A 12,589-nucleotide genomic window follows, 5' to 3' on the forward strand; every position below is an offset into this window, starting at 1 on the left:
AAAAGGTAAGAATAACGCGGGGGGTGGGGGGTGCAGAGGGCAGGGGGGCAGAACCGGTTTGGTGAGGTCATATCGGCTCGGGAGAACCGGGCCAAACCGGGAGGAACCCACCACTGGCTAGCATGATTTTTCAGGATGCCTGTAATATAAGCCCTATTCCAAAAATAAGCCCCAGTTAATATTGTCAGCAGATGGAGGCGTTTAGTACTGTATTTCCCCCAAAATAAGACCTAACTGGAAAATAAGTCCTAATGCGTCTTTTGGTGCAAAACTTAATATAAGACCCGGTTTTATTTTCGGGGAAACACAGTATGTCAAAATTTACCAACCCTCTCCCAACAGATGGGGAGGGATATGTCATCATCTATCTCCATCATCTATTTCCAATCTACAATACAGTCCTTCCAACAGTTCCAAGCAGGCTCCACACCCATTTGCACCACTCGGGTGATCCTGATGACACAGATAAATCTCCAGGTGACTTTTAACAACCCACTATTTGAATGCAAATGTCCACCTGTCTGCAACGAGTATAAATCCTTCCATTCCCCACCATCCAGTCAGAGCTGAAGAAGCTTCTTGGATGAGAAGCGAAAAGCCTTCAATGAAAAAAAACCAGAAAGTCCAGTTGCCTTCTGAAAAAATGCCCCTTTCGGACAGAGTCCGAAGAGCCTTGGTAGTACAGTGGTTTAAAGCACCCTGTTATTAACACAGCTGCCTGCAATTACAGCAGGTTCGAATCTTACCAGGCTCAAGGTTGACTCAGCCTTCCATCCTTTCTAAGGTAGGTAAATTGAGGACCCAGTTTGTGGGGGCAATAAGCTGACTTTGCATAAAATATACAAAAGGATGAAGGCTATTGATTAACACATTGTAAGCCGCCCTGAGTCTCCGGAGAAGGGCGGCATATAAATCAAAATAAAAAAAAAAAAGAGTCAATATGGTTGCAGAATTGTGGGAATCTACCACTTTGCCTGAACCGGCCCGAACCGGCTGAATCCCATCACTGCATAAGGAGCCTTGGTGGCACAGCAGACTAAAGCACTGTTAAGTAATACCAGCTGCCTGCAATTACTGCAAGTTCAAATCTCACCAGGCTCAAGGTTGACTCAGCCTTCCATCTTTTCAAGGTAGGTGAAATGAGGACCCGGATTGTGGGGGCAATAAGCTGACTTTGTATAAAAAAGAATACCGCTGGCAGGGGGGGGGGAGGCGAAAGCTCTATTAAGCAGGTATATACAAAAGTATGAAGGCTATTGCTTAACGCATTGTAAGCCACCCTGAGTCTCCGGAAAAGGGCGGCATATAAATCGAACCAAATAAATAAATAAATAAATTTATCCTGATTTTAGGGAGCCAACAGATGCTCCCCCAGGGCTGCAGGACTCTGCAAAACAATGCCATTCTGCAAAACCTGGCTTGTTGGCCGAAGAAAGGTGGTTTAAACAAACCCAGTTTCAAAAGACAGCGCTCCCAAAAGAGCGACAGACGCCGAGAGTTTTCCAGCCCTTTCAATTGTCCGAGCCGCACCTATTCCCAAGGTGTGAACATGAGATCCAGTGTACGAAACCAGAGATGTTGGCCTTAGCTAAAGCTGCTTTTTAATTATAGGAAGTACAGCTTATTTTCCACGAAGAACACCAGCACCAAGACTTCTAAGCTCTCTTGTTAAAAAAAAGAAAGAAAAAGATAGAGGGTTGTAAGATCTGAAAATGCTGGGGGGGGGGGGTTCTTCTTGTTCTATAAGCCTTAAACCCCAAGAAGACATGGGGGTGAGGATTATCCTTTTCATTATATACAGTGGTGGCCAAAATTGTGGAAACCTTTTGGGAAAAGTGTATTTTTGAGGTTTGATGGCTAACAACACCACTTTTTTTTGGAGTTTCAAGATAATCCTATTCCACTGCTGGAATGGCCTGGGAATAGACCAGACCTTCACCCAATGGAAAATCTATGGAGCCGAATAAAGAAACTTGTGAGTCAGAAGCAACCCAGCAATAAAACTCAGTTAATAGAAGCCATCATTCAATCTTGGTTTCACATTAGAACAGCTGCAGAACTAAAAGACTTAGCTCACTCCATGGGAAGACATCGTAAGGCCGTAATTCATACTAAAGGTTACCCAACTAAATATTAACTGACATGGGGATAATTTTTGTATATCTCGTTTTTTTCTATGGTGATCATTTTTACATATCTCGCTTTTTCTATGTGCTTCACTTTTCTTCTTTATACGGTAACTATTCTAATAGCAAATCCTTCATAAAAGTTATTGCATTACATTTTTGATTAAATTATCTTTCCATTGATATATAATTTTATGGTACTACTCCCCACAAAAATGGTGTTATTAGCTCATTTTAGAAAATACACTTTTCCCAAAAGGTTTCCACAATTTTGGCCACTACTGTAGGTAGTCCTCGACTTAGGGACTGGTCGAAGTTACAACAACACTGAAAAAAAGTGATTGATGACTGTTTTTCAACCTTATGACCATTGCAAGCGTCCGCGTGCCGACGTGATCAAAATTCGGGCACTTGGCAATTGGTTCCTACCGTACTTATGACGGTTGCAGTGTTGTGGGGTCATGCGATCCCCTTTTTCGGATGATGACAGATGGGATACACATGATCAGTGGGTTTTTCCTCTAGAAAAACAGCTTCGGGTCAGTAAATATACCTGAGGCCCACTTATTTAACGACAGCAGAAAAATCCCAGAATTAAGGAGAAATTTCGTGACAATGAGAACAGTGCCTTCCGGAATTGTGGGTTCTTAAGGAGAGACTGGACAGCCATTTGTCCAAAATGATATAGACTGATAGCATGATAGCAGTCTTCCAATATTGGAGGGGCTGCCACAGAGAAGGGGGGGGGGTCAAGCTATTTTCTAAAGCACCTGTAGGCCAGACAAGAAATAATGGATGGAAACTGACCAAGGAGAGATTCAACCTGGAAATAAGGAGAAACTTCCTCTTTTTTTTTTTTAAAAAAAAAAGTTTTTTATTTTTATTTCTCATAAACACATTTACATGTACAGTCATTTCCATCATTTTTCATTCCTCTTTTCTTTTAACTTTCATTTTTCATTTTTACTTTTTCGGGGCTGCTCTTTTACCCTTTACCTTTACTCCAACCTTTCTTCTTCTTCTCCCCTTCTCTTCCTTCCTGTTTCTCCTCCTACTTCCTTCATTCTTCCTCTCCTTCTCTTTCTTACTTCTCCTTCTCTTCCCCCACTCCTTTCTTCTTCCCCCCTTCTAACCTTCTCCTCTGCTCCTCTTTCCCCTCCCTTTTCTTCCTCTCCTTTTCCCTTTTTTCTTAAGGAGAAACTTCCCGACAGTGAAGATAATTAGCCAGTGGAACAGAAGTTGCCTTTGGAAGTTGTGGGAGCTTCATCACTGGAGGCTTTCAAGAAGAGACTGGACTGCCATTTGTCAGAAATGGTGTAGGGTCTCCTGCTTGGGGTGGGGGTTGGACTGGACTGGACTGAACTGGACTAGAGTAGAGTAGAGTAGGATAGGATAGGATAGGATAGGATAGGATAGGATAGGATAGGATAGGATAGGATAGGATAGGATAGGATAGGATAGGATAGGATAGGATAGAATGGGATAGAATAGAATAGAATAGAATAGAATAGAATAGAATAGAATAGAATGGGATGGGATGGGATGGGATGGGATGGGATGGGATGGGATGGGATGGGATGGGATAGAATAGAATAGAATAGAATAGAATAGAATAGAATAGAATAGAATAGAAGAACAGAGTTGGAAGGGACCTTGGAGGTCTTCTAGTCCAACCCTCTGCTTAGGCAGGAAACCCTACACCACTTCAGACAAATGGTTATCCAACATCTTCTTAGAAACTTCCAGTGTTGGAGCATTCGCAGCTTCTGCAGGCAAGTTGTTCCACTGATTAATTCTTTTAACTGTCAGGAAATTTCTCCTTAGTTCTGAGTTGCTTCTCTCCTTGATGAGTTTCCACCCGTTGCTTCTTCTCCTGCGTTCAGGTGTTTTGGAGAATAGCTTGACTCCCTCCTTCTTTGGGGCAGCCCCTGAGATATTGGAACACTGCTATCGTCTCTCCCCTAGTCTTTCTTTTCACTAGACTAGATATACCCAGTTCCTGCAATCGTTCTTCATATGTTTTAGCCTCCAGTCCCCTAATCGTCTTTGTTGCTCTTCTCTGCACTCTTTCTAGAATCTCAACATCTTTTTTATATCGTGGCGACCAAAACTGGATGCTGTATTCCAAGTGTGGCCTTACCAAGGCATTATAAATTGGTATTAACACTTCATGTGAATCTCTTATTGCATATTCTCTCCCCTTCTCTCCCCCACCCCCAAGGGCCATTAATTTAAGGTTCCACTAACTAGTTAATGTTACTCGGTCCAATATATAGTGTATAAACATCTATTAAACCATTGACAATGTCATATTTAAGCAGAGAGGAATGATCTGTGGGATGTCCATTAAGTCCAGTGTAATATAACTCTTTTCTCCCTGTGCTTAAATGTTAACCTCTGCAAGGTTGCCTAAGGACACATTTTTGTCCCTAGTTCCCCAGCCAACAGTTCATTTCATGACAATTAAAAGACAAAGGCCACTCTTTTGAAGGCAGGGAAGTCCACATTTTGGACAGTCGGGGCCGCTGGTTTGAAAGAGGGGCCAAGAGGCCAACTACGTCAAAACTGAACAGCCCTCTCTCAACAGAAGGGAAGGGATATGACATTCTCTATCTCCAGTCTATAATGCAGTCCTTTCATCTGGTTTTTCTTTGAAGACGTTTCGCTTCTCATCCAAGAAGCTTCTTCAGCTCTGACTGGAAGGTGGGCGATGAAAGGATTTATACTCCTTGCAGACAACTGGTCATTTGCATCCTTTTAGAGAGTCGTTATTATAACCTAGGCTTCTTGAGTCTTTAAAACACACGAGTAGTCCCAAAAACCTCTTTTATTGCAATAGCTGTGAATTACGTTCATTCACAGCTGAGTCCCAATTCTGCAACCATACGGACTGTGTCCAAAAGGTGCATTTTTTTCAAGAGGCAACTGGGTTTTCCTTTAAAGACTTTTCGTTTCTCATCCAAGAAGCTTCTTCAGCTCTGACTGGATGGTGGGGAATGGAAGGATTTATACTCCTTGCAGACAGCTGGTCATTTGCATCCTTTCAGAGAGTCGTGGAGGCCACTTAGAGGTTTATCTGGGTCCTAGGGGGTCACCTGAGTGGTGCAAATGTGTATGGAGCCTTCTTGGAACTGTCCATCTATGTCAAAATTGAATCGCCCTCTGTCAACAGAGGGGGAAGGATACAACACCATCTATCTCCAGTCCTGTTGTGGCCCGTCAGCGGCCTGTGCGGATTGTAGCTGATTCTGACAGCGAGGAGGCTGGTGTGGTGTTGCGCCAGCAGCCTTTGCAGCTGGCACCCGAGTCAGACAGTGAGGAGGCTGGAGAAGATGTGGTGCCAGCGGTGGGGATTCAGCCAGGGCCTTCAGAACCTCCAGAAGCTCCTTTAAGTGAAGAGGACGAAGAGGAGGAGCCTCTTCTCAATGCACTGGCGCGCAGAGCTGCCAAAAGGTAGGAGTGGCTCCTCAGGAGGAGGTCTCCTCGAGAGCAAGGCTTGGGGCTAATTGGCCACTCCCTTAGCCTATTTAAGGAGGAACGCCGACTGAAGCAATTTGTAGGGAACAACTTTAGTTCACTCTACTTTGCGTCTGGATTCTCTGCAAATTGCTTCTGGGCTTTCTGCCAACCTTAGTAAGATTGTGATTACTTTATCTTTGGTTTCTTGTAGGCTGTTAAGAAAGTTTATTAACAGCCTTTGTTTTGAAAAAGACTGAGTTATTTTAGTAAATTAAGTTTTGTACAAACTTTGTGTGTGCTGTATTCTTTGGGATCCATACCTGGGGCAGAACAAGTCCTTTCAACTGGCTGTCTGCAAGGAGTATAAATCCTTCCATTCCCCACCATCCAGTCAGAGCTGAAGAAGCTTCTTGGATGAGAAGGGAAACGTCTTCAAAGAAAAACCAGAAAGTCCAGTTGCCTCTTGAAAAAAAGCCCCATTGGGACAACCATGACCTCGATGACTGAGAACCTCCATAGATATTTCACAACCTTTAAGGCAAGGTTATACCCACTGTCAGATGTTTCTCCTGGCTCTGGATGGTGCATTTCAATTGATGCCCCTCAAGCCAGAAACTCAGACCGTTGGGATATTTTAGGAGCAGCTGGCTTGCCAACTTTTGCTAAGTCAGCTTGTTGGGAAGCCAAAAAGGGGAAATGCTGTGAGCGTGGATAAGCGGCAACTGTGTTGTGTGTTTGTGCTGCTGGTGGCCGATAAAATAAGCAGTTTTGAGATCGATGTCTCTGTGTAGATTCTTTTTTTTTATTTATACATTTTTCTTTACCGTACATTGGTGCTTAGTAAACAGTGCGTTATCTGGGTCAATACTTATATAGCAGTAGTGCTGATATTTGTTTATATATATATTTTTTATTTTATTTATTTATTTTAAATTTATATACCGCCCTTCTCCCTGAGGACTCAGGGCGGTGTACAGCCAGAATTAAAAAACATAAAATACAAATATTAAAAAACAATTAAAATATATATAAATTTGGCCCAAAATTAAAAATACAAACCAATTAAAACATTTAAAATTTCTTCTTAAGCCAGCCCGGCTTGCTGGAAAAAGTGGGTTTTCAGGGCACGGTGGAAGGCACTGAGGTCTTGGATTCTCCTTATCTCTGGGGGCAACTGATTCCAGAGGGTAGGTGCCCCCACAGAGAAGGCCCTCCCCCTGGGGGTCACCAGCCTACATTGATTGGCTGATGGCACCCTGAGAAGGCCCTCTCTGTGGGAGCGCACGGGACAATGGGAGGTCGTCGGTAGCAGCAGGCGGTCTCGAAGATAGCTAGGCCCGATGCCATGGAGTGCTTTAAAGGTGCTAACCAGCACCTTGAAGCGCACCCGGAAGACCACTGGGAGCCAGTGCAGCTCGTGCAGGAGCGGTGTTACATGGGAGCGCCATGCTGCTCCCGTCACTACCCGCGCTGCTGCATTCTGGACCAGTTGGAGCCTCCGGGTGCTCTTCAAGGGGAGCCCCATGTAGAGAGCATTGCAGTAGTCAAGGCAAGAGGTGACGAGGGCATGAGTGACTGTGCACAGGGAACCCTGATCAAGAAAGGGCCGCAACTGGCGAATCAGGCGAACCTGACATATTAATAATCTTTCAACTTCTACCTCTATTATCTAACCATTGATAGAACAAATCCCTGTTAAGAAATATTCTGTATCTTCTTTGTCTTTTATCTTTAGTGTTAACCTATCCTAGGGGTCAGCAACCTGTGGCTCTGGAGCCGCATGTGGCTCTTTCACCCCTCTGCTGCGGCTCCCTGTCACTCAAAATATGCGTCACAACTGCCAATGTGCGACATCCGCTGGCACGCGATTTATTGAGCTTTTCAACCTCTGGTAGGCCAACCATGGATAAATCCAAGAAAAGAAAAGTTTCAGAAGAAAACAGAACGTTTAATTCAACTACAGATGCTAGTTTTGTGGCTGCTCAAGAAATAGTCAAGGCACAGGAAGGGTTTTTGTGATTCCCGGTTGTTTTTTTTCTGTGGGAAATGGGTCCAAATGGCTCTTTGAGTGTTTAAGGTTGGAGACCCCTGACCTTTCCATTTCTGCACATTGTAATATTTTTTTAAATTATACACTGCTCAAAAAAATAAAGGGAACACAAGCAGAAGACATCCGAGATCTGAATGAATGAAATAGCCTTATTAAATACTTTGTTCGTTACATACAGTAGTTTTGTGTTCCCTTTAGTTGTTTGAGCAGTGTATAAACTACTGTATGTAAAGAACAAAGTATTTAATAAGGCTATTTCATTCATTCAGATCTCGGATGTCTTCTGCTTGTGTCCCCTTTATTTTTTTGAGCAGTATATTTTCATCTGTAGGGATTTCCTCATTCTTCCAGTGCTGTGCAAATACAATTCTCGCTGCTGTCAAGACATGCAATATTAAATATATATTCCCTTTGTCATATATTTCTGGTAAGAAAAGGTAAAGGTTCCCCTCGCACATATGTGCTAGCCGTTCCCGACTCTAGGGGGCGGTGCTCATCTCTGTTTCAAAGCCGAAGAGCCAGCGCTGTCCGAAGACGTCTCTGTGGTCATGTGGCCGGAATGACTAAACGCCAAAGGCGCACAGAACGCTGTTACCTTCCCACCAAAGGTGGTCCCTAATTTTCTACTTGCATTTTTTACGTGCTTTCGAACTGCTAGGTTGGCAGAAGCTGGGACAAGTAACTTTTTTTTAAAAAAGTTTTTTTTTTTAAAAAAAAGACCTTTTTTTAAAAATTAATTTTTCTGGTAGTATACCTAACCAAAATATTTCTGACTTTAAATCTATATGTTGCTTTATCATTTTCTCTAGCCATGTATGCATTTTCGTCCTTTTTTTTTTTTTTTTTTTGCCTTTGGACATGTCCACCACATATGATAGTAAGAACCGGGAATCTGGTTACATTTCCAACATTTAAAACAGACATGTTTTTAAACATCTTTGCTAGCCTTGCCGTTGTGTGTTTGTGCTGCTGGTGATCAATAAAACAAGCAGTTTTGAGACCAGTGTCTCAGTGGAGATTCTCAATCATCCAGGTCCTGGTTGTCCCAAAAATGCTTTTTCAAAAGGCAACTGCAGTCTTCAGTTCTGAAGAAGCTTCTTGGATGAGAAGCGAAATATCTTCAAGGGGAAAAAAAGGGAAGACTTATCTTAACGCAAAGGTGCTTTTTTAAAAGGCAACTGGATTTTCTTGGGGTTTTTTTTCCCCTTGAAAATGTTTTGCTTCTCATCCAAGAAGCTTCTTTAGTTCTAACTGACAGGTGAGGAATGGAAGGATTTATATTCCTTGCATTCATCTGGTTGGCTGTCAGCTCTTAGAGCAGGGGTCTCCAACCTTGGCAACTTTAAGCCTGGAGGACTTCAGCTTCCAGAATTCCCCAGCCAGCTTTGGGGAATTAGAGAGTGGTGGAGCTCATGTCAAGGTTTATCCGTACTCTCAGGGTGACCTGAATCAGAGAGCAAATGGGCCTCGAAAATACTTGGGACTGCTGAAAGGACTGTGTTGTAGACGAGAGATCGGTGGTGTCCAGTTTTGAGTTTCAAATCTTTTTACTACTGGTTCTGTGGGCGTGGCTTGGTGGGCGTGGCATGGCTTGGTGGGTGTGGCTTGGTGGGTGTGGCAGGGGAAGGATACTGTAAAATCTCCATTCCCTCTCCAATCCAGGGGAAGGATACTGCAAAATCCCCATTTCTTCCTGATCAGCTGGGACTCAGGAGGCAGAGAATAGATGGAGGTTGGGGCCAGTCAGAATTTTTACTACGGGTTCTCTGAACTACTCAAAATTTCCGCTACCGGTTCTCCAGAACTGGTCCAAACCTGCTGAAACCCACCTCTGGTGGTGTATCCCTGCCCGCATGCCATAAGTTCGCCATCTCAGGTATAGGATTTCCTGCCTGAGCAGGCAGTTGGACTAGAGCCATGATGGCACGCGTGCCACAGGTGGCACACGGAGCCATATCGGCAGGCACATGAGCTCAGCTCCGGCGCACATGCGCCTGCTGGCCAGCTGATTTTCGGGCCTTCTGGGCCCACTGGAAGTCAGCAAACAGGCCTCTGGGGGGTCGGGGATGGGGAAGGCTGTTTTTGCCCTCCCCAGGCTCCTAGAAAGGCTCTGGAGCCCGAGGAGGGCAAAAAATGGGCCTACCAGGACCACCGGGCCATCACGTGCCAAAAGCAGGGGAAGCGTGGTGGTGGGGGTCACACACACATGCACGGGGGTGGGGCAATTAGAATTATGGGTGGGGGCACATGGGCACGTGACCCCTCTCCTGTGTTGTGCCCTGCAATTTGTGAAATGGTTGTTTCGGGTTTGTTTTTTTTTTTTTAGACCGATCCACTAACCAGGCCTTTCTAATCCCCTGCAGAATTGTCATGTCACCTTTCCTGAGGATTGGGCTGTCCAATTTTGACAGCGGCCCCTACCTCCCTTCGCAAGGAGACGTGGTCGATCCGTATTGCGCCGTGATGGTGAAGGAGGCGGTGGAGGCTGGTAAGGAAACAAACACCTCGTTCGGTCAGGACATCATTTGCAGTTGGGTGTGAGCTGAAGGTCTTCTGGGCCCTTGGATTTCAGTGAGAAATTGGAGAGTGTGAGTTTCAATGATAAATTAAGGTATTATTTTCTCTTGGTTTTCGACCTTAACCCCGAAGGAAGGCTCTGAATCTCAATGAGGAAAGAAGAGCCAGAGAAGCGCTATTTAATCTTTTTCACGCCGGTCGCTTTCCAGCTCAAAGTTATCCACTTCTCAAACTGTCTTTTTTTAAAAAACAAAAACAAAACCCAGATCTCCATTTATCATTAAAGGAGAATATTTGTAGTTCAGGCTGCAAATGAGGATTCTTTGGTGGTTTCTGAGCTTGGGTGTTTTCTTGCAGATGTTTCATGACCCAGCTAGAATGGGAATTCTATTCTATTCTATTCTATTCTATTCTATTCTATTCTATTCTATTCTATTCTATTCTATTCTATTCTATTCTATTCTATTCTATTCTATTCTATTCCATTCCATTCCACTCTACCCTACCCTACCCTACCCTACCCTACCCTACCCTACCCTATTCTATAGGTAATCCCCGGGTTACGAGCATTGCCTTAGTGAACGCTTAAAGTTACGCAATCAGCGCCCCCTAGTCTTTTCCAACAAGGCCCTAAACTACGAATCTTGCAGCAGCACGGCAGTTATTCGCCTTTATGAATGACTGCAGAGGTTCTGCAACATTTGTCCAGCATATTGCTGGCCAAAATAGAGCTTCCGGGGGCTGGATCCGAGCCTCCGAGGCTCCGTTCGGCCCTCCGTGGGCCTCCCCTGATCTGTTACAGGCCAAAATGGAGCTTCCCGGGGCCGGATCTGAGCCTCCAAGGTGCCGTTCGGCCCTCCACCACCTCCCCCGGCCTGTTACAAGTCGAGATGGAGCTTCCCGGGGGCAGATCCGAGCCTCCGAGCCTCCATTCGGCCCTCTGCAGGCCTCTCCCGACCTGTTGCAAGCTGAAATGGAGCTTCCCTGGGCTGGATCTGCCCCCCGGAAGCTCGATTTCATCCTGCCACGGGTTGGGGGAGGCCTTTGGATGCTCGAATGGGGCAATGTGTAAATGTTACAGAGCCTTTGTGGTTGTTCGTAAGCGCGAACAACTGACGTAGTGCTGCAAGATTTGTAGTTTCGGGTCTTCTTTGGAAACATTAGGGGGCGCTGATCTCGTAACTTCGAACATTTGCTAAGGGAAGTCTCATACACTTTTAAGGTTTAAAGTCAGGGGCGTCCACAGCAGTGGTGAAATCCAATTTTTTTTTTACTACCGGTTCTGTGGGCGTAGCTTGGTGGGCATGGCTTGGTGGGCATGGCAGGAAGGATACTGCAAAATCTCCATTTCCACCCCACTCTGGGGCCAGCCAGAGGTGGTGTTTGCTGGTTCTCTGAACTACTCAAAATTTCCGCTACCGGTTCTCCAAACTGCTCAAAATTTCCACTACCGGTTCTCCAGAACCTGTCAGAACCTGCTGGATTTCACCCCTGGTCTATAGGTATGAACAGAAAAGTCAATATGGTGTCTACAATGATGAATTTGAAGCTCCACCCACTTTTTAAATGCTTGTTGCATGTAAAACACAGATTTGTTGTGGCCACCAGCTTGGGACTAAACCTGCTGGCATCCATGTTAGAAATGTTCTACAGGGAGTCCTTGACTTACAACTATGATGTCAGCACCTCAAGCTGCATTTACTCTAGTGCTGACATAAGAAGGAGAAGGGAGGAGTCTGGAAAGGGACGTTTGACTTTTCACCTACTTATTTTCCCTGGAGATAACATCCCCTAGGAGATGGGATGGGAGGGGGGAAATTCCTTTGAGCTGGAGCAGTAGATTAGGGGTAGAATGACTTGGAAGATGGCCAATGAGTGCAGGGGAGTGGGGAACGGAAAGGGAGGGTTTTGGGTCTGGAAGTCAGTGTTGGCTTCTATGGAGTCGGATTTAGAATGTTGTGCTTAATAAATAGGAGTTATTCTTTAAAGACTTTGTTTGAAATGCAATTTATTTGAGACGACCTCGAAACCTGACACATCCATTTAGTGACCGTTCAAAGTTACAACGGCACTGAAAAAAAGGGACTTCTGACTGTTTTTCATGCTTACGACCATTTCAGCATCACCGTGGTCATGTGATCAAAACTCGGACGCTTGGAAACTGGCATGTACTTACGACGGTTGCAGTGTCCTGGGGTCATGTGTGATTCCCATTTGCGACTTTCTGACAAGCAAAATCAAAAGGGGAAGCCAGATTCACTTAACAACCGTGTTTGCTATCTTAACGACGGCATTGATTCACTTAAGCACTGTGGCAAGAAAACTCGTAAAACGGGGCAAAACTCGCTCAACAACCGTCTCGTTTGGTCAGTCGCAGAAATTTTGGCGTCAGTCGCGGCCGTAACTCAAGGACAACCTGCAAATCGCGCCGATAAAG

The 12,589-nt window shown here is 44.8% G+C and overlaps 1 protein-coding gene across 1 annotated transcript in view; it reads left to right on the plus strand.

Annotated features, from left to right (window-relative positions):
• PRKCQ (protein kinase C theta) overlaps positions 1–12,589 on the plus strand; it is a 61,127-nt gene that overhangs the window by 13,825 nt on the left and 34,713 nt on the right. Inside the window, exon 2 of the mRNA XM_070947975.1 lies at positions 9,999–10,123. Coding sequence (XP_070804076.1) covers positions 10,006–10,123 — 118 coding nt within the window. The 5' untranslated portion in view covers positions 9,999–10,005. The remainder of the gene's footprint in view (positions 1–9,998; positions 10,124–12,589) is intronic.

The sequence above is a fragment of the Pituophis catenifer genome, unplaced genomic scaffold (genome assembly GCF_029215685.1).
Source record: "Pituophis catenifer annectens isolate HBS135680 unplaced genomic scaffold, rPitCat1.0.hap2 SCAF_7, whole genome shotgun sequence".
Lineage (NCBI taxonomy): Eukaryota > Metazoa > Chordata > Lepidosauria > Squamata > Colubridae > Pituophis > Pituophis catenifer.